Source organism: Mus musculus, chromosome 5 (assembly GCF_000001635.26).
Source record: "Mus musculus strain C57BL/6J chromosome 5, GRCm38.p6 C57BL/6J".
NCBI classification, from domain to species: domain Eukaryota; kingdom Metazoa; phylum Chordata; class Mammalia; order Rodentia; family Muridae; genus Mus; species Mus musculus.
This window is the reverse complement of record NC_000071.6, coordinates 16,204,523-16,228,147: the sequence shown is the minus strand read 5'-3', so window position 1 is coordinate 16,228,147 and position 23,625 is coordinate 16,204,523. Positions and strand designations below refer to the sequence as shown.

The window sequence follows — 23,625 nt, the reverse complement described above, 5'->3', positions numbered from 1 at the left end:
AATATTTTCATCTGACTGTCAAATGAAAGTGAGAAAGACATAAGTTTAAAACTGTTGGTGTTTTCATTCAATTATCTATAATCTAACTCCCCTCACCCCAAGAAAGTGAGAGTCTTGGCTTGTTTTTTCTATACTGCCACATGCATAATGTCCAGATAAAAGAGAAAGAAGGAATATTCAGCATAAAGGTAGTAGTGACATTTATTTTATAGCTCTAGGGAAATCTTCACAATGGATTTAAGTCTTAAAAGTTAGCCTTAACATTTATTTCTTAGACAAGGCTTTCATAAGAGAATTCTGCATTTCTGTTTTCTTTTGTTTATTTTTATTAACTTTCATTTTTGGCATGGCCATGGCTGCTCATAGACCTTGAATAGAGTTGAAAGGCTTGTACTTTAACTATTCTTACTATCCCTTCCATCAGCTTTCAAATGCTGGGAATACAGATGTGAAACATCACGTCTACCTCTGAATTTTTCACACTTTAAACATTTATTGAGAAATTTGGAAGGCAAAGTAATTTGAATTGGATTAATAAGGAATTTTATGAATAATAGGATACAAATATAATAAAGATGAGTAGATGAATATTGATGCTTCAAGATAGAAACATCAGAACATGTTTTATGTTTGTTTGTATGTCGATATATTTATGTACATGCTTTAAATATTAAATAATCAAAATCAGATCATATTTGAGACTCTCAATAGAGTTTATTATATTTTAATTTTTATATTGATTTGCCCATTCTTGTGATAGTTAAACATAATTGCAGCCAATTAGTACTTAATCTACCATCTATCTATTTATCTACCTACCTATCGACCATTTATCATCTATCTACCTAAGTATCTTCTATTTATAGTATGTCTTAGAATATATGAAAGTGGGGCTAACTTTACAAAAGTTGTGGTAGAAGTGGATTCTCTATATCAGTAAATATTAAAACTGACCTGAGCAAAATTAAAGCATATAGATGGTATCCTAGTAAATCATTACATAACACTGCCTTAAAGTTTAGCATTCAGTTTTATCATCTGGATAATTGAAGGATGCTTAGACTTCTCAAAAAATTTTCAGAAACACTTATGTGGAATTATGTCTTAAATTGTAATAAAAAAAATTCTGCCTTTTAGAGAATTAACTTCTCAAATAGCTTGGTTTCAATCATAAATAACTGAATTATACACTAATATTTGATACAATACGTACTTTTCTCCAAGAATAGATATCAAGGAGGAAAAGTAATTCTATTATTATTAAATTATAATTTTTATTATTTGAGATTATAATTACACCATTTCTCTTTCCCTTTCCTCCCTTCAAACACTGCCAGTACCCCTCCTTGTTTCCTGTTTTATTTATTTTTGTTATGTTCATGTATATAAATGAAATGTATAATATATATCCTAAGTATATAAATAAAACATGTTATTTATATGTACAGACATATATGCTTTATATATGTAGTACATACACATGTGTATATATCTTAACTACACAAAGAAATTATAAGGTTAAAATACTAGAAAATTAAAATACATGTGAAGTTATTGATTAAATGCATTCACACACAGAACTGTGAATGAAACAATGCATATGAACACATGTTTCTAATTTGAGGATAAAAAATATTCAATGCTAGGTAACAGCTGTGAAATGATCAATTTTATCCATTTATCTGTTTATTAAAAAGAATATTAAGCATATAATCTGAAAATGCAATCAGTTTTCTGGTTATTTATTTCCTCTTGTGTACTTAATTCTTTTGTTTTTAGTTTTACAAGGAGCTGATGATTATGGAGATGAGGAAATAAATTACCATGGGGTGAAAATATTATTCTTCAGGTCAATAAGGAACAGAGATTTACAAAATGTGAAGATTAGGGGGGTGAATATAAGGAATGCCATCCACATTAAAGAATCAACTCCTTAAAATCTAAAGACTTGCACCATCCATCGTTTCATGTAACACTTCTGAGGACTTTTGCCTAGCACTGACGATTGAGGTTTCATGAAACTGGTGATAAAAAAGAAGGAGTGAGAGCAACTGATTCTCATGGCCAGGAAACAGAACATTGAGGAATTTCTTATGTCATTTTCCATATACTTGTAAAAACAATTATTTTGAATGCTTTTTATTTATAAAACTGCAACAAAATTAGAAGAGTCTGGTATCAACACGAATACTCCACAACTTCTGCAGTATGCTTCCAACCCCATATAGTACTATACAGTAAGCTGACAATGGTACATGACTGTGCATGACGGATTGAAAACACTTCTGAAATCCATCTGACCCTTTGTAAAGCTTATTCTTTCATGCTTTTGAAATACAGTCTTTTTATTGTAAGACAAAGGGATCTTGAAATTCATAACTCACTTAAAGATCTTTCTCCATTTAGTTGGATTTTTGAAACATTTTAAATGCATTTTTATCTCTACAGAGACCTCAGTTAAGATTTTACCCATGAAGCAAAATGACAGATGATTTTAAAAATCCTCGTCTCAGATTCCAGCCGGCTATTTTCTCTCCAATTGTCAATCCTTTTTTAATTTGCTGTGAACAGTACTGTCAATCTGTTGTGGGAGCTATTTTAATTTAAGATTTCATTATCTCCCTTCTCCAACCTCTGAATGGCCTGTCACTTGTTCTACCCATCATCAAAGCTAGCTGATGATACATCTGATTCCAGCTTCTAATTTATTGAGACACTGAATTGCACACATATAATTTTTCCTTTCTTCCCTCTGTGGGTTCCTTTTTAGAAATGAAGAAACACAAAATTTCATCTGTACTCTCTGCTAGTCAGTAAGAAAATTGTAGCATTAACCAGACATCTTACAAATCTTTGAATATTCATTTAAAAAATTTAGAAACGATTTTCTCGACTATACTAAGCTTCATAAATGATATGCAATACAAACGGAAGAAATTTAGAAACCATATTATTTACTGAGTTCTAGCAGACAATTATCATGGGAAGCCTTGGTTCTGAGCGGTGCTTATAAAAGGGCAGGTGGGAATCCTCTGGTGAAATGTAGTATAGGAGGTACTGGCACTTAGGCAATCTATGTGTGTGTCGTTAACCTCAACAACAACAATGACAACAACAAGAAAACAATACAAAATTAGAATATGAAAATGGTTTTAATAACAAAATTAGTTACATATGTTGATGCAGACTCTTGAATTGAACTAAGTATTCTCGACTCACTCAATTTTTTTCCAGTTATGACAACTAAGGGCAGGACCTACAGCACCAGTGGCAAACACTGAGCTACTCCTTAGCTTATGTGCTGACTATGAGGTATGCTGAAAATGTCTTAAATATTGGCCAAATAGAAATAATATGAGATAAAGCTCAGGATAAAATGCAAAAGGGGCACAATAAGACATTAATTCTAATCATGCCATGATTTGGTCTGGTATCTTACACCTACCTTCCATAAAGTCCCCAAGGTAAGTAAGAGGGGTAGATCTGAAACTCTGTCAGAGAAATGGAGGCATGTGGCACAGATCAGAGAAGCTGAAATTTTGTTCAGTGGAACTACTGAAAACAAGACCCCACCACTCACCAAATACCTAAGATCTCTCCCCATGAGGAAGTATCAGCCTAAATACCTTTAAGACCCAACATCACTCAGTCGCTAAGACATCGGGTCAGGTAACTCCATCCTTCAGCAACCTCCATTCCCTCATGTTCCTACCTCTGGTCCTTTTGCACTGTAGACTTTCAGCAGCTATTATCTAGGGAAGGGAAGCTTTCAATGTCTGTGCAAATAGGGGGAAAAATGACATGTTCTCTTTTTAACATTTACATAACTGCTCACAACTGTGTATAACTCTGGTTTTAGTGAATCCAATAGCCTCTTCTGGCCTTCACATGCACCCAGCATACATGTACTACACATACATACAGACAGACAAAACTCAGCAATTAACATAAAATAAAAACAAATAAATATTTGAAGAACGAACAAACAAACAAATACCCTTAAATTGTTTTGCATACTCAACTAAGTAGATGAATTGCTTCACAAATTCAAACATCACAAGATAATTCTAAAGTATAACCTGTTTGTTTTTTTTTAACATGGACAGGATAATATATCTGCATAAATAACAAAATAGCAATATCCCAGAATGACTCATTGAACACAGGATGCTGTGTTCATAATAGAAAGAGAAGCCATCATGGTATTATGATATTAGTTTTTCTCTTCTGAAAAAAAGTTGGTAACTGAATAAATTTATCTCGGTCATGTATCCATTAAACAATGTATAGATTTTCCCTATACGATGTGTTAATTTATTCAGAACATGGATGTTCCCCTCCAAATTTTTCTTTCCAACAAAAAATATGAGCTTGTTTATCTATTAAGTTTGTGAACATAAACACATTTCAAGAATTCAATCATATCAAGGTGAAATCTGGAAATTGAGATTCGGAATTAAGTTTAGTGAAGTGGTGCAAGCTACTCTCGGCCGCATAGGAAGCTGGCATAAAGGTCGACTGAATGCAGGAGGCCCGTGCCAGCCTCCTCGGCAACAATGTGAGATTTCTATCTCAAACCAAAGCAGCAGCAGGAGCAGCAACAAACAATAATAATAATAATAATAATAAAAAACAGCAAAACAATACAAAACAGAAAAAAATCAATCCTGAATTAAATGCAAAGAATAATCTAATAAATATCTATTGAGCGTCCAAGTAGTTCTAAAGCATATGCCACAAGGATGGAGGACAAACAGTTCTGAGCCATCTCCACAGGGATAGTGGAGAACCCGTTCTAAAACATGTGCTGCAGGAATGGCATAAAAATAGTTCTAAACATATACAGCCGGGGCTGAACAGAACAACCAAGATGAACTTTCATTCCTCGTGTTACATTTACTCTCTTGGGGGTGGGTGGGTATGGGGGACTTTTGGTATAGCATTGGAAATGTAAATGAGCTAAATACCTAATAAAAAATGGGAAAAAAAGATTTTCAGCCTATAGCAAGTGTTCTGTCCAAGAAAATTGAATTTGTTCTGCCTCAGATGCCATAACGAATATCACAACTTGATGGCTTAGACAACAGGTATCTATTTTCGCACAGTTCTGAGGATTAGTGGGTGTAAGGGCGAAATGTTTGCCCATAGTGTTTCAGGTAGGGGAATGTACTTCTTGGCTTCCTGATGGCCATCAACCCAAGATGACATGTGCATCTGTTTATGCAAATAAAGTTAAGGAAAGAAGAAAGGAGGAAGAAGGGGGAAGAAAGGGAAGATTGGAGATCTAGAGAAAGAGAGAGAGATGATCTGTTATCCCCTTCTTACAAAGGCACCAAACCTTTCAGAGGATCATACAATTCTTATGCTATTTTCCCCAAAATAACTTCTCCAAAAAAGTCACACAGCCGGTTACACCGAAAACACCAACATTTTGGTGAAGAAACAGTTTAGCCCAATGGAATTTGAAAAATCTTTAAAACAACTGGTAATATGAATTGGCCTATAATTGTGTAACTCGAAATAAATTACAAGATTGGCCTCCATGTGATTAGAATAACACCGTGCTTTAGTCATTTGCATATCAGAAAATGAGCGCAATGGCACTATCTGTGAACTTGCATATATTACAAAAACATCAATAGGGAAAGATAATAAAAGTAAGTACCAGCTCTATCTCAGAAGTAGAATTGCTTCTTTTGTGTCAGTTATTAAATATGGTCAAATTATCACAGCCCCAAATCTATGTTTGAACCTCAGGCTTGTCCTCCATGTCCTTTTATGATGCTCCTACAATTTCCCTGCTCTGTTGCTAATGAGGAGCAATACTAATTATTGAGCTAATCCTTTCATTACAATAGATGATCACTTTGCCACAGGAAGAATTGTTCTTTCATGAGCGCCCTTTTCCTAGCACTTAATCAGATTTCTGTTTAGATGATTCAGAATCAAGCCTTTCTCATTTAAATTCCATTTTTAAGAGATGAAAGCATAGCCACTTTGCTAATATTAGAGCCGTTGAAACATCTTACTGACAGTTCTTTAACAACACACATCTTTTAGTCACTTGGCATGAAACTGCTGTATCATAACACGATCCACCATGTATAACTGATGCTTTCTGACAGCAAACTCTTCGCTGAAATGAATAGATCAGTCATTTTGATCTGTCAGTAAAACCACTATTAATATGGTATTTTTATTTAAATTCACATTTATGATAAATATTAACTTAGAGTATTATTGCTTTGAAAAATGTAGCAGGAAGGAAGTGGTGTGGATTTTTCTAACAGGGTACTGAATGCTTTAAGAAATCTGATCTTTGCAGGTGCTCTCAATGCAGCTAATGGAAACCAGGTTTCATGCCTATAAGAAATTTAAACAAGAATGTCACCAGGTAGCAAAACGTAGACCAACTCTCTGAAAACTTGATTCAATTGCTAATCTACTTAAATATATTTTCTTAAAATTATTTGTCACAAAATACTTTTGGTAAAGTTTAGAGAAACATGATAGTATTTTTAATTATTAAAAAAATGACCTTCTTTACTCACCTTATTTTATGATTTGTACAGTAAGAGGACAAGCTCAAACTTCCATTTTAGAGTATTGTATTTATTACCAAGGGAATAAGGATGAGGCAGAGAGAATGTCACTTCTCTTGGAGGTGAAGAAGCTGAACATGAATTTGTATCTAACTCTTTCAAACAATCTTCTTGGTCACGTAGCAGTTAAAATTGATGCAAAAAAAAAGGGGCTTATTTCACCTTTGTATCTGTATCTGAGTTACACATGACATTCCGAATGCCAGCATTTTAGGGGGTTGAACTATTTTTTGTATATTTGTATTTTAGATTAAATTTCTCAGTATAAATATTCTCTGAATAGTAAAACAGTTTTAAGGTCTAATTTACTACATAACATATTTGAGGAATCAGTGAACTTCTTTTTCATTGCATATTTTATTTATTTACATTTCGAATGTTATCCCCTTTCCTGGTTTCCCCTCTACAAACCCTCTAACTCATCTCCCTCTCCCCCTGCTTCTATGAGGGTGTTCCTCCACCCACCCTCCAATCCACTCCTGCCTCCCTGCCCAGGCATTACCCTGCACTGGGACATCTAGCCTTCACAGGACCAAGGGCCTCTCCATCCATTGATGTCTGACAAGACCATCCTCTGCTACATATGCAGCTGTAGCTATGGGTCCCTCCATGTGTACTCTTTGGTTGGTGGTTTGGTCCCTGGGAGTTCTGGGGGTCTAGTTGGTTGATAATTTTGTTCTTCCTATGGGCATGCAAACCCCTTCAGCTCCTTCAATCCTTCCTCTAACTCCCCTATTACGGTCCCTGTGCTCAGTCCAATGGTGAGCTGTGAGCATCCACTTCTGTATTTGCCAGGCTCTGGCAGAGCCTCTCAGGAAACAGCTATATCAGGCTCCTGTCATCATGCACTTCATGGCATCCGAAGTATTGTCTGCATTTGTTGTCTATATATGGTATGAATCCCCAGCTTAGAGCAGATCAGTAATAGAAAATTAACAGAAACATTCATTTCCTTCAGAAATGAATTTGTGTGGTTTGCTCAGATTCCAAAACAATCTAACATTAAGCAGTTTCTGTACTGTGGATTCATTCTTGTCTCCATTTTACATTGTATGGTTATTTATTTATTGCTAATATACAGAAAATAGACAAATATGTGGACATCAGATTTACACACAATAAGCTTACCAAACATCTAAATTCCTCAGTGATTTTAGTTTAATCCATCTGTAATTATAGACACAGTTGTATCTTTTTCCACTAGTGGTACCAATCTAGCTATACTGCAAGTTTTCTTGAATTGTTTAACACTTCCACAATGACTGTATATGAAATCCAGGAAAACTGATAACCTTGCTTTAGCATTTCAAGTGAACGTCGCCTGTTTATCTTTCTATTTTTCCCCTTTCAGGTAATTCAGTGTATTTTGTTTTCTTGAAACTGACAGTGACATATGTCAATGTATTCTTATCTTTTTCATCATTATGATACACACAAAAATTGTGTTATTTTTCTCAGAAGGCATTCTAGAAATTAATCAACATGAAGCATTGTTTTTTGGTAAAATGGATTTTTTCCAAGGTATAGTTTGATTTTAGACCTCCCACTGTACCAACATTCATGAAATTTATGATAAACCATCTCTTTTCGTATTTTATAGTACTCTGTAAATTTTCCAATATTGCTGTGTCATTTTACTGTGTGTAATATTTAGCCTTGTGTGTCCTACCTGCAACATGATTCTCTTCTAACAGTCTTATGAAGGCTTCTGTATTCTAAGAACTTGTGAATTTAATGCTAAGTTACATCATAATTCATTTTGTTATTTAGAATTTTAAATTTTCTCAGAAGTAGCAAATATATGTCTTTATCATTTTCAGTGCTCAAGATTCACACAGCCTGGTTTATCTGAGCTTGACAATGAATTTGAATGCTAATGTTCAATCTTATAAAATAATATCTACTTGTTGAGATAAGAAACCAAGTTGCTCTTGATAAATGTAAATTAATAATGAGTGAAGTTAACAATCTACTTATCTATCTATCTATCTATCTATCTATCTATCTATCTATCTATCTATCTATCTCTACCTCTCTATCATCTATTCTGAAATAGGAATTTACTAGATTTCCAGGACTGGTCTGGAACTCAAAAAGTTCAAATGGCTTTTTAAATCTACAACTCCTTAGTAGCTGAGAGTACAATATTTGCTAACAACTTAGCTCAATACTCAATGGTGTACATTCTTTTGAGCCAAATCATTTGCTATACCTTACAAAAGAGTACAAGTTACTTTCTATAGAAGACCGAGAAGGTATCTGTATAGTGTGCAGTTAGTATAGTACACTGTACCTCAAGACAGCTAGCTACAGCCTTTAACTCAAGGTAAATTCAAATAAAGATAAGTTCTATCAAAGTGTTTATAATTATTAGTAGTCTAAAACTTCAAAACAAAATACAATTTCTTAAAATATTTATGTCTCAACAACACTAAGTTCTTTATAACAAAACTATGGTCAAATTTTCCTATTCCTAAAATTGAAACAATAATCACCTTACTTAAACTCTAGGACACATGTAAGACAAAATAACTTGATTTGTAAGTTTTATGCAACCTCAAATCTGTTCTTTATTTTCCATAATGAGATAGTCCCTCATATCTCATCTTTATTTGTGTGATTCGTCACATTGAATTCATCCATTATCAGAAAAAAATGACAAAATTCTTTTTCAGAAATTATTTTTAACCTAAAATGTTTAATTTTCAAAGGAAAAATTTACTCTTAATTTCATCTTAAATAAAAATGCAAATTTAAACATTTTCTAGACTGAAGTCTGATGAGAGAATAGCATTTCCTAGACCCATTCTCCAAAACCTATTCATCTTGAGTGAAATCGAGATTTAGAGCTCTGACTTTTTCTGCAGGAAGAAAAGCTGATGTGCTAGCTAGATCAGGAAGTGCACTCTCAGCATAAAGGTTTTCAGTTCTTGCTCTGTTTCCACTGAAGCCTCTTTCTATGTTAAGTAGACTCCTACTCACATTCCAACCTCAAACCCTTACTCTGCTGTTATGGGACTTGAGACATGTAGAACCTTTTCTTATTATTTAATTGTTAATTTTGTTATTGTTGTTCTTTTTGGAGGGGGGGGTGTTAGATGGGGTCTCACTGTGTAGACCTGGCTGGTCTGGAAATCACTCTATAAACCACTAGCTGACACGTAACTCAGGTCTCCACCTCTCTAAAATGCTGGGATTAAGCAGCTATTATTACTATACCAATCTTTTAAAATGAAAATGTTGTGTGGGGCTGGAGAGCTGGCATGGTTGTGAAGAGCATTTGCAGTTCTTGCAAAGGACCAGAGTTCAACTTCCAGTACTCAAGTGATGGCTCACAACTATTCATAGCTCTACTTCCAGAAGATTTGTGGCCTCTTCTGGACTTCAAAGGTGTTACTTAGGCAGGCACATGGCATACATGCATGCATTCGGGCAAAACACTATATATATGTATATTCCTTCCAAACCATGTTTATATAAACAAAACCCATACATTTTATTAAAATAAGTATAAATCTATAAAATAGGCTGAGATGGTCCCCAAACTTGACCCTGAATGATTTTTAAAAATTGGTAAAATTCTGTGGTCAAAACAAATCTGAGCATCGGGAATGCATCTCACTGGTAGAGTGCTCGCTTAGCATGAGCTGGATCCCTGTCACTGCAAACAGAAAGAAACGAATAAACAAACAAAAGGGAAAACTTATTAGCTGACAATATTCAGAGCTTGTTTTTGTTTATGTTCTAAATGAGATCTGGAAATTAAGTGGTTTGGATGCAAAATGAAACATAGTAACCAATGAAATTCCCCAAACTGAAAACCTTAGATGGCACTCTAATTAAAGCTACAATTCTAAACATTTAAATATATAATCGAATGAAAATAATAACATTTCGATTCAGAGGACTTTAAAACATAATTTCCTTTGGGAAATTTGTACATGAGATTGCTTCTGAGATGTAGCTGCCCAAACGCCTTTGAGCGAAGGGAGAGACTGTTCCCAACGTTAAGCCTTCAATTAAAGTGCATTTTCATATCCATTGAGAACTGCAACTGTCCTCCAAATCCAGCTCATTCCGAACAACTGACTGACGACTCCTGGGAATTATAGAATTTTTCAGCTCCTATTGACATTTCTAATTTGACTCCTGCCATTTGCTCATGCAGCGCAAATGCTGGATGTGAATTGTGAAGGAGTACGGACCATGGGAGGTTAAACTCACATTGATGGGGTAGCAGCAAACATGGATGCAATGTAAACAGAAAAGTGAGGCCAAGAGATGATCCAAATTAAGAACTTTTCCTTTTTTCCAAAGCAAGATCTGTCCCAATTACTACCTTGTAACGTTTAAAATTTATCTTGTTTGTTGTCAAGCTAATAATATTGTTATTGACCTTTAAAATTATTTTTATGGGTGCTTACAAGTAGTTTATTCTAAGTTGGAAGCAAAGATATTCCTATGCAGCAAAAATTCTTGAAAAATTTAAAAAACAGTGTATGGTATGTAAAAATAATTAATACTCTTAGAAAATGCATTCCTTTCCTTATATATCAGGTTTCACCGCTCTTCTGGATCAAAATATATTAAGAATCTATTTAGCTGTTAAGAGTTTATTTGACTGAAAATTAGCAATAGCATAAGAACAAAGAATGAGTGACTGGGGAGAAGGCTTTTCATAAAAGTTTCTCAGCATGGGGACCTCAGTTTGCGTCCTCATTACTGGGGAAAAGGCCAGGCATGATAACAAGTAAATCTGGAATTCCAGCACTTGTCAGGTTGGGTCTGAGGGTAGATGCTGACGGCTCTCGAGAGCCCACTGGATAGATAACCAGTCTAGCTGAACTAATGCACTCAGGTGGGGAGAAACATGCCTCAAAAACAAAAAGGAGATTGGCAGAGGATGATAAGGACCTCTAACTTTTGTTCTCTATGCACACACACACACACACACACACACACACACACACACACACACACACACAAGTGCTTCCCTCAAAAGAGTGAGGACCAGAGTTTGTTCATAGAGCTCAGGTAAAAATATTGAGTATAAATGGTATGATAGCATAATTTCAGAGCAGGGCAGGTAGATACAGAAGGATCACTCATGGGCCACTCGAGCCTAATTTGTGACCTTCCAGCCAGTGAGAGATCTTGTCTCAAAGAAGGTAGACAATCTTCCTGAGAATACCCAACAATGTCTTCTGGCCTCAACACCTCTATACACATGAATAAAGGCATGAGTAAGAAATTAGGTCTTCAGGCAGACCTTTGTTCAGTTCCCTGCACCCACCTTTCATAGCCCATCATCCCAACTCCAGGGGATGCAGTATCCTCTTAAGACTTCTGTGGCCACCCTTGCACATATGCACATACGCAGGCACACACAGAGAATTGAAAATAGCCGCACAAATTGTTAAAAGGGGGAAATGGGGCTTATTCCTATAACGTGTCTTATTTCTCATGAACAATTTTGGCTCAGTAATTTTCAAATGCCAATCTACAAAATTTATAGAATGACTCTTTTGATAACACATGCCAGACATGGCTCTTACTGAGATACAAATGGATATAGGAAGGTAGAACTTCACTACCTTCATTTAGGCATGCATCTTTTCTTTTCTTTCCTTTTCTTTCCTTTCCTTTCCTTTCCTTTCCTTTCCTTTCCTTTCCTTTCCTTTCCTTTCCTTTCCTTTCCTTTCTTTTCTTTTGCTCTGCTCTGCTCTGCTCTGCTCTGCTCTGCTTTGCTTTTCTCTTTTCTTTTGTTTGTCTCATATCAAGCCATGGAATACAACTGTTTTGTGAAAAATCACTGGCTGAGGGTATCTTTTTGGCATTCATAAATTACTAAATAGTGCATCTAGGGAAAGATGTGAAATTCCAGACAGTAAAGCAAACATAGTTATGAAAGGTTTCTAAGAAGGTGACAATATTTAAGGTAGCATCACATTCTTCAACCAGTCGTGCTAGTGTTACATTCACTTAAGACTTCTGTGGCTACCTTCGCTCATGTGTATGTGCACATACACAGGCATAAACATTCACAGAATTAAAAATAGTCAAGTAAATCTTTTAAAAGGGAAAATGAGGACATGTTGGAATAGTCGGAATGGTTCCATGAGATTCACAGACAGCTGATAAAAAAACAAAACAAAACAAACAAAATACCAAAACAGTTCAACTCACAATTTTATATCATTCCAGGTTTGGTTTTTTTTTTTTATTGTAAATGCAAAGACAGACACAAAATCATTAATTTGTTGCCATTCAACAAGTCAGCTGATGATAGGAAAACTGAAACTATATAAAGTTTAAACAAAGTTTAAAAATTGAAGAGCATTAACTGAGTCCTGTGTTTACTGTTCTGATATACACGCACACGCGTGCGCGCACACACACACACACACACACACACACACACACACATATATAATTTTTACGTTATGTGTAGGAATGTTTGTCTGCATGTATACCTGTGTATCATGTGCATGACTCTTGTCCATGGAGGTCAGAAGAGAGTATGTCAGATATCTTGGAATTGAAATTACATGGTGATTGTGAGCTGCCATGTGGGTGCTGGGAACCAAACTTAGGTCCACTACAAGAGCAGCAAATTCTCGAAACTACTAAGCCATCTCTTTAGGCCCAAGAATCTAATAAAAGTAATTCCAACAATTAAAACTCTGACTCAAAAATAACAAAATGTCCTAAGAAAAACTCTTTGGACCTAACACTGTGAATTAGATAAGAAAGATGTTATTTTAATTTCTATGTAGTAATAAGCTTTATACACACACTCTTTTTCTCTCAAAAAGTGAGAAAAAGCATATGATTAAAATTCTAAAATCACTGATACACTGAAAAAAGAAAAGGCACGTGTCTTTAGAACACAGAAAAGAAGAAACAGGGCTGAAGATATTAGCGGCTCTGCACATCTCCAGTGTGTGACCGCGTGGGTGCCACCACCAGCACCCCAACAGAAAACAAAACCGGAGGGAAGTGAATGAATAATATAAGTTAATAAAAGAGGAAACGTATGTTATACAAAAAAGCATGCATGCATCCCACTTTTCCTTTTTAAAACAGTCTCAGAACAAATTTACAAAAAAAATGTAATTTACAAAGATTCTTTACACATTTTTTTCATCTCAAATATAGCATGAGGCTACTAATAGCAAATACTGATATGAAATGACTTTAAGTTTGGTATTATTTTGGAACTTAAAATATATTGTTACTTTATCCTCAAATGGCCTTTTAGGTACTATAATTATAATTCCATTTTAGTTACATGAAAATGTTTGCTGAGAAAGCTGAAAGATTCAGTTGAAAAAATAATACTGCTGAAGTTTATATCTGAACTTATGAAGTCAGGCTCCTGATTTTACGAAATTTCATGTCTACTTTGGACACGTGATACATTCTATAGTTTCTCCAACTTGTGGGTATATAAGAAAATCATCTTTAAAGCATACAATGGGTTTTTCCTCTTGGTATTCCGTTACGTGAGAAAGGAAGACATGAGGCACAGAGAAGGATTTAGGAAATATGCTACAGAACAACATGGAAACCCAAGTCTATGACTGCGTCAAGACTGCATGCATCATCCGGATTTCACATCCTCAGGCTTTCCTTAGGAAGAGCCCTACTTAGCATCCTTAGATCCACCCTTACTAATGAATGCAGTGCCCCAAAGCATGACAGAGGCTTCTTCCACTCTCTTCCCTAATACTTTCCCTCCTCCCTTCCTTACAAAGACGCCATCTTAACTCAGAGTCCAAGGCTATGGTGTCAGTTTCTTTAGGGCAATTTCCTTGCCCCAAAGGAAAATTCATTTGGATCTCAAGCCCACAACATTAAAGGTGTTTTTAATCTGTTCTAGGGTAAAGAAAAGAAAGCCAAACTGACAGACACAGTAGGAGAAGGTACAATCGGCAGTCTACCATTGAAGTCTAAAATGCACAGCCGTCTCCCTTAAGTAGCTGGTATATTTCCGCACACACATTATGTAGCTGCACTATTTTCATTTGTAAAGAACAAATCTATATACTTTGTAAGTTATGTATGCTAATGAGGGTAGCAGAATTACTTACAACAGATCAGAAAGGCTTCCTATTTTCAATAAGGAGTCCTAGATGCTATCTGATCAGAAATGTATAAGAAATCACATTTGTCACTTTATGTAGGGGTCTGGCAATGACACTCTGCTGTTGTCATTGTTTTTTGTGTGGCTGTTCATATTTGCTATATTTATGTTTCTAGAGACAGAACCCAGGGTCGGTCTTATATACTAGCGAAGCAATCTATTACTGAGGTTTGGCTCAAGCCTCTCCACATAGTCTTGTAACTGAGACAGTTTCTCACTTGCTCCTTTGTGCGTGTGCATGTGTGTGTAGGTATGTGTGCATGCGATGCATGCATGCATGTGTGTGTGTGTGTGTGTGTGTGTGTGTATGTGTGTGTGTGTGTGTGTGTGTGTGTGTGTAAGATATGTAAGACATGCTCAGCATCCCAATAGTTCTTCATAGTCTTTTACTTACAGCCCTCATAGATGTCCGTGGGAATATGGACCGCTGCATGCTGATAGGATATCTGACGTCCAAAATTAGCATCTTCAATAAAAACAGGTTTAATCCGTTGGCTGCCTGGCTCACTCTCATTTCTTTCAGGCTACACAGGAAAAGAAAGATAATAAACAACTTTATAAAATAGGCTAACAAACTTTTTCATATTCACTTTCTTGTTTGCTCACCATATATATTCTTCAAAAGATAGATCTATATTTTAAATACGGAGCTTTGCCTAAATACTTATATAAATTCTATAACAGTCACATTAAATGTTCATATTACCCAATTAAAACTAAGGTATCTCCTCATTGCTTCGAGTTGGAAGCATTCCAGAATCATCTGGAACTTCTTAAAACACGTTAAGATGCAGATGTAAAGCAGGGGTAAGTGTCTGTCACGGCACAAGCAAATTTAAATTATCCACTTAAAATAAATCTCAGGATTTACACTACTAATCTTATAATGGGTAGCTGACACTAATTTAAAAAATGGTAGCACACATGAGGAGGGAAGAGAGAAGTAAAAGACCATTCATTGTCTTGCATCGTTTTTTGGACTTTTGCAATTTGTCTATGTGAAGCAGTTTTGTTTTCAAAAGAAACCGTACTAAAGAAGAAGAGCCCCTTTAGAGTTCTAAACACAATTAAATCCTAACTCCGTTTTCTCAAATAGGCATTGGGATCCCATAAATAAGGACACAGCCAATGATTCAAGAATTAAAATCAAAGGTTAATTTCCTGTCCTTTGTCATTCTAATTGTGCCTGCCATACAGTGTCTCCTTATTATTCCCTGGGTGGAAAACCATCCACAATACTTTTGTAAATTTTGCCTTGCATATTAGTTTTCCAATTGAAATACATTTTTATAAACTTTTCCCTATTTTCAGACTAAATTTAGAACTATATTTTCAATTCCTTTTGTGAAAAACGTTTTATATATTCCAGAGACTTTTTAAAAATGAGAATAAAAATCAATTTTAAATACAGTAAACCAAAAAGTCCCAACATTCATTTGCACATGGCAGTGATATACCTAATAAGCAATAGGAAATATTTGAAGGAACAATCAGAAAATGCCATAAAGCAGTTGATTGAATGTTGTAAGAACAAAAAGTCAACAGGATTGTAAGAAGAGTTTGTTTATTGTTTATGTTATCTTTATATCATGCTATTGTTTATTATTATTGTTTTAAAGAATGTAACCCACCAAATACCATGTTGGTATCTTCAAATACTGAGACAACATACACATCGTTATTTGGACTACTCTAAAGATTATTTAGACATAAATATTAGCAACATAGACCTTCAAGTGCATCTGAACTCTTCCTGCCCAATCCTTCACTATGTGCTAAACGTGTTTAATAAGCCATGATGTCATTATTTAGGCATAATAAGGCATTACTCATGTAGCCTGGGATCGCAACATATGCACATAAATGCACTCTTTAGGATTTTCATTGTAATAGTGGACTTTGGTAAAGTTGTTTGAAAATAGAAGAAAAGGTTTTTATTCAGGGAAAGCCATGAATATATGGATTTATAACAACAATTTATGCAGAACAAGAGTCATGCTTAAGGTGACATTATCTGAATGAGAGAATCACAGAGAAAAGACAAGAGAGATGCAGCAAGGGGTGCCCATGAGAAACCACAAAGCGAAATACTGCTTAGACTAAAAAAAGTCACATCTGCCTTGATTGGGAAAAGAAAGAATGCAATTGATACAGGAGTTCACTTTTTTTTAGATTTTAATATTAAAATTAACCCCTTATTAATTCTTCTTAAAAACCTTTTCTAAAAACTAATTAACAGAGTGAGACAAGGGAATATTAAGAAAATCAGAATCTGTGCTAGTAACATTGCCGTGAAGAAAACACTCAACTAATGAATGACATCACAGCGTGTCTCACCATGAGCATGCTAACAGTGCAGAGTTACTCTTATTTTAAAACAGCAATGAAATTGGTACAAAGCACCATCAGCTCTCATTCAGTGCTTTAGAGCATAGGGTCTCAAGCTCCACCTCTGACCTTGACATCGAAAAGAACATGAGAGTTACCCAGGACTTCAGCAAATCTGGAGAAAATAGAAGTTGGAATATATTCCTCTAAGTTAAACTAGGTTCACGTGATGCTGCAGAATCTCTCATGAGAAATTAGGATTAGCAATAAGCATAAAAAACATAACAAGCTGGGCGTAGTGGCGCACACCTTTAATCCCAGCACTGGGGAGGCAGAGGCAGGCAGATTTCTGAGTTCGAGGCCAGCCTGGCCTACAAAGGACAGCCAGGGCTATACAGAGGAACCCTGTCTTGAAAAACCAAAACAACAACAACAAAAATCCATAACAAATACTTAAAGTTTGTTAACTTCCATGTATTATATTGATTTATTATTTGTAGATAATAGATGAATATAAATGGTAGTGAAGGGTTTATCTCTCTGGAAATGATCTGGGAAAATGGTGCATACCAACTATATGTCTGATAGAGGGCAAATATGATGGATTATTGTTCATTATAACATCAAAACTCCCACTTTACTTATAGGATTACTGGATACAGTTTAACTGAAATATAGCATATATTAGTGATATAGCAATTAACTAACATTAGAAGAGCCAATGCATAGTTCTAATATGCTAAATGCCTTTTTATATCCCTAATATATTTGTATTTTTCAGATCTGTAGGAGATGAAACAGCATTTCCCTTTAACTTTTTTCAAAAGCATCTCATCTAAAATAAACAGACTTGTGGGCTGATGAGATGGCTCAGCGGGTAAGAGTACCCGACTGCTCTTCCGAAGGTCCTGAGTTCAAATCCCAGCAACCACATGGTGGCTCACAACCATCCATAGTGAGATCTGACTCCCTCTTCTGGGGTGTCTGAAGACAGCTATGGTGTACTTACATAGAATAAATAAATAAATAAATAAATAAATAAATAAATAAATAAATAAAATAAACAGACTTATCTTTGTATAAGTCAATACAGAGAAACTGAACAAATGGATTCTAAAATATAATCAAATATACTTTGTAAAACACATGAGCAAAACATAAGATGATCAATTCTTAGGTTGGTGTTAAGATAATTTTGATTTTAAAATAATAATGAGAACACATAGAAAAATGTTGATGTCTGGATATTCCATTCAACTTTTTTCACACAGCATATCTGAATGTTCAATCTGGAAAGTTACCATAATTACATGACAAATACTCTTGCATAAGTACTATATTAAACTCCATATTCCAGTAACTGATATTTGTAATGTAAGTTTCATTTGAAATATGTGTTGCTTGCTCTTGCTGAATATAAAACTTTATTAGAGCAAAATATTCAAATATTTATATATCTTACCTAGGACTTAAAGGAGAGAAGTTCACTTACTTTATACAGGTGAGACCGGATATGATCTCACCCATGAACTTTGCAGCCTCACTCTCTAGTTACCTTCCCTCTCTATCTCTCTTTCTGTGTGTGTCTCTCTCTCTCTGTCTCTTACTCTCTCTCTCTCTGTGTGAGTATGTGTGTGAATGTGAGTGTGTGTATGAATGTGAGTGTGTGTGAGTGAGTGTGTGTGTGTGTGTGTGTGTGTGTGTGTGTGTGTGTGTGAACTGTGAAAGTCTAACTGGCACTAAATAAAAGCAGTTCACTCAGGTCCTCTGGAAATGAGCATGGGAGATCGCTCCTTCTGAGATTTTCTTCAATTTCTTTCTTGAGAGACTTGAAGTTATTGTCATACAGATCTTTTACTTGTTTGTTTAGAGTTACCCCCAAAATATTTATATTATTTGGGGCTATTGTGGGAGTTGTTATCCCACAGTCCAAACTCTGACCCAAAATTGTGCCTGTCTGAAAGAACTTCAGGGACAGAAATGGAGAGGAGCCTGAGGAAAAGAAGGTCAAGTGACAGGCCCAAAGTGGGATCCAGCTCAAGGGGAGGTCCCAAGGCCTGACACTCTTACTGAGGCTATGGAGCACTCACAAAAAGGGACCTATCATGACTGCCCTCTGAAAGACCCAACAAGCAGCTGAAAGAGTCAGATGCAGATATTTGCACCAAACCAATGGACAGAAGCAGCTGACCCCTGCGATTGAATTAGGGAAAGGCTGTAAGAAGCTGAGGAAGAGAGCAACCTGGTAGAAGGACCAGCAGTCACAATTAACCTGGACCCCGAGATCTTTCAGACACTGGACTATCAAACAGGCAGCATACACCAGCTGATATGAGGCCCCCAACACATTTACAGCTGAGGATTGCCAGGTCTGTGTTCATTTAGAGATGATGCACCTAACCCGCAAGAGACTGAAGGGCCCAGAGAGTTTAGAGGTCTAGTAGGGTGGGGTGGGGGATAGGGACATCCTCATAGAGACATGGAGGCAGGTAGGAGGTCCGGGATGTGGCAGTTGGAGGGTAGACCAGGAGGAGAATAAAATCTGGAGCTTACAATTGATTAATTAACAACAAAAAAGAAAATTTATTTTATTGACTCATAACAAGAATCATAATGTTTCTATAAAATACATTAAAATACAACAAATATGTTTATAAACAATCTTAAAATCAAGAATATGTAGTTCCTAGAAAAAAATGTGAGACTGGAAAGGGGGGGGCTATTAGAATCACTCTTTAAAATAGTAATTCCTCAAGTGGCTACATACTACACAGTTTGCATGCATAAGTAGTAGGTACTCCTAGACAATACACCACACTGGAGATAATGAATAGACTAGTAGAAACACATGAAAAGTGTAATAGCTGTTGAATTGTAAGTATTTTATTTACTGATTAGCCTAAAAATTGTCAATGATAAAATTATCCCTATAAAACAAATTAAAATAAAAGAAGAGCCAAAAGTATGCAAAAATTATGAATTAAATTTTCTGTTTGTTTTGTTTTCTTTGAAATGGGGTTTCATGCTCTTGTTCTCTTTTCTCTCTGCCTTTCTGGCCTCTCCCTTGCCTCTTGCCCCCTCTCTCCCCAACCCCCCCCCCCACATGGCCTGCCTCCACATGTCATAACTACTCTCTCTTCCTTTCTCCTCCTCTGCTGCTCTCTTAACTCCCCTCCCAATGCTCTGAATAAATTCTATTCTATACTTAAAAAAAGAAGGAAAGAAAAAAAGGAAGGAAGGGAGGGAGGAAGGAAGGAGCAGGGAGGAAAGAAAGAGTGAGAGAGAAAAGAGAAGAGAAGAGAAGAGAAGAGAAGAGAAGAGAAGAGAAGAGAAGAGAAGAGAAGAGAAGAGAAGAGAAGAAAAGAAAAGAAAAGAAAAGAAAAGAAAAGAAAAGAAAAGAAAAGGTTTCTCTTGGTAGTCTTGACTGTCCAGGAACTCACTTTGTAGGCCATGCTTGCCTCAAATCAGAAATCCTCTTGCCTCTGCCTCCTGTGTGCTGGGATGTGAACCACAACCAATTGGCAATCAAAAGTGTCTTTGCACTTTTTAAAAATTGCATTATCATTATTATTTATTTATGTCTTTGTGTGCGTGTGTGCTTGCGTGTGTGTGTGTGTGTGTGTGTATGTGTGTGTGTGTGTGTGTGTGTGTGTGTGAGAGAGAGAGAGAGAGAGAGAGAGAGAGAGAGAGAGAGAGAGAGATGGCACAATGCACGTGTGGAAATCAGAACAACTTGGAGAAGTCCGTTCTCTCTTTCCCCAAAGGCTGGACCTCTTAATCAATCACAGGTTGCTAAGCACAGAAGCAAGCACCTTACCCAGTGAGGCATCTCCTGGGCATATTCTTTATAATTTTTATTTAATAAAATTGTTAATTTATTAGATGTAACTGAAGATAACTATGGTAAGTGAAATTGGGCAAATAAAACAGTGTAATGTGCAATTCCATTCGTATGTGGAACCTAAAAAGCTGACTTTGTAGAAATTGAGGATAAAGTGGTAGCTGTCCAGGACTTGGGAAAGTAGGTGACTGTGGGAAAAACTGGTTGGTTTGCATCTGCTACAGTTAGATTTATCATGCTTCTACACTATAGGAGGCTACACTTAAACAGCGGAGTATTCTTAAATGGCAGGAATATTTAAAGTCTTTAATATTTAAATGGTACACATGTAAACTATTAAAGGATATTTAAATTCTTCACAATGAAGAAAGTTTGATGTGATTGGAATTCAACCTGATTAAACGAGTACCCAATCTATAAAGGTATTGAAACCGCCCTTAGTAGCCCTTATGTATATTTCAGTGTTTTGAAGATTAAGCATTTCTAAAGGATAAAATACATATTTTCTCTTGATAAACATAGATCATACCTGGGTCTTGGTAACTCTCATATCAGGCATTAGAAATCACCTGTGGTAAATATTCTTTAAAATCTACTATTCAATTTAATGTAATGGAAAGGCCCCTTTAAGATGTTGTAATTTAAATGAAAGTTAATTTCGGGAAAATAAAGTTTGCATCTCTGCAGAAAACAAACGTTGAAAATCCAGACATGGACCAGGTCCTTTGCAGGAACGCTCTGCACCCAAGGTGCCCCAGGTCACCACCAGCAGTGAAGCACAGGGTAGCAGGGTATGCACAGAACAGCTGCCAGAGCACAGGTCATCACACTGCATGAGAGCCTCAAAGCTCAGCAAAGGTGCTTTCTTTAAAATAACAGTAGTTTGTTCTGCACAGTGATGCTCTGAACTTTAGGCAATGCAAACAACACAAAGCACATACCATGCATTAGTATAAGCCAATCCAAACCCGCCAGAGCCAGTAGGGTAAGACATCTTAATTTAGATGAACAACAGCAGCAAAACCTTCCAGGAAAGGGAATAATTCAGCTGTTACACAGGATCCCTAATGTTTCACCCCTAAGTATTGGAATCGAGGAGTCTGCATTTGCCAACACCTTAACTTCTAATAAAGACTTCATGTTATAAGATACTAGTATTAAAATGTTAGAAAATCAACTTAAAGTTTTATTCTTTTAAAAAATAATTACAACAGATTCCATGACTCTATGAAGCACATAACCCTATCACCTTCTAGACTCAAATCTGTTTCTATAAAATTAAATCATGAAACATTATGCTTCTAAAGAGACATTAGATAAAATGCCATGTTAGAATTCGTGTAAAGTAGACAAGACTACCAAGAAGAAACAAATAAATAAGCAAGGGAGCGCAGCAGACCAGCCAAATGTCCCAGACAGGTCAAAATATTTTAAATGATCAATAAAATAAAATGAAGCAGAATAATCAATTCCATTTAATGAGATAAGATATCAAGTTTGTGCTTATTTAATTTAGATGACAGTCAGAGTCACACATCTCAGAATGGGAGATAGGGTTTGGAATGCTCTGACTGACTTCTCTTCCCTCTGGGAAGTCAGGAAATAGTGCAAGTTGTTGGCACAATTCAGACCATTGGGGCAATCTACGCCGCTATGCTCAAGGGATTTGCGCACTCACAGGACAGATGTCCCAAAAACTAAATTAGTGATCTAAGAAAACATCTGCTCTACAGGAAAATTAAATAGATATCTAGATAATTATTTATTTGGTGATATTTTCAATTTTCTTTAAATTTTTAGTGTTTAAAGCCTAAAATAACATCAGAGGAGTCATTGAAATTGTGTTCACTTTTTTCTTTTTTGCAAAATTTTTGGAGACTTGCCTGTGATTTTACTTAGCATATGGATTGTTAAAGGAAAAACAACAACAACAACAAGGATCAGTATCCTAGACTAATTCCCATTTATTGAGATTAATTTTTACACACACACACACACACGCTCCTTTTTATGGTAAAATCACTTCACCAATCTAAAATTTAATGTGATTGCATTCATATTGATTTGGTATTACATGTATTAAGATTTCTGAATTGCACAATTTAAGGCAAAATGTTCTAAATGTTTTATTTACCTGTATTGTTTTAATGCTACCTACGTTTCACAGAATATATGATGAATTGTGGCTTTGACAATATAAGCTCATGGAGGGCAGGTCAGTGATTCACACCTGACAGTGGTACCCCCTGAAAGGCCTGTGCTTTCTTCCAGAGTGTTCACAGCAGTCACACATGTATGCCTTGCTGTTCAGACAAACTAATGGAGCTGCATTCTGAAATTTTGTAAGTGGAAATCATATGTGTATATATATATATATATATATATATATATATATATATATATATATATGTGTGTGTGTGTGTGTGTGTGTGTGTGTGTATGTATGTATGTATATGTGTATATATGTATGTATATCTGTGTATATATGTATACGTATGTATATGTGTGTTTGTATATGTGTATATATGTATACATATGTGTGTATGTGTGTGTGTGTGTGTGTGTGTGTGTGTGTGTTAATTTTAACAAAAACAGCAGCAAAGGGAAGAATACTGAGCAGGAGCCTTTAAGATCAAGACTGATGTCCATAGTACTACAGTGGAGGCATTTTCTACAAAGTCAACCATAAGTTATAAGCTCCCAGAACA

General features: G+C 35.7%; 1 protein-coding gene across 11 annotated transcripts in view; it reads right to left on the bottom strand.

The window, feature by feature from the left end:
• Positions 1 to 23,625, bottom strand: part of Cacna2d1 (calcium channel, voltage-dependent, alpha2/delta subunit 1) — a 440,248-nt gene that overhangs the window by 146,364 nt on the left and 270,259 nt on the right. For all 11 annotated transcript variants that reach the window (XM_011249744.3, XM_006535619.4, XM_011249742.3 and 8 more), the window contains exon 6: positions 15,143 to 15,272. In XM_011249744.3, the coding sequence (XP_011248046.1) occupies positions 15,143 to 15,272 (130 nt within the window). The remainder of the gene's footprint in view (positions 1 to 15,142; positions 15,273 to 23,625) is intronic.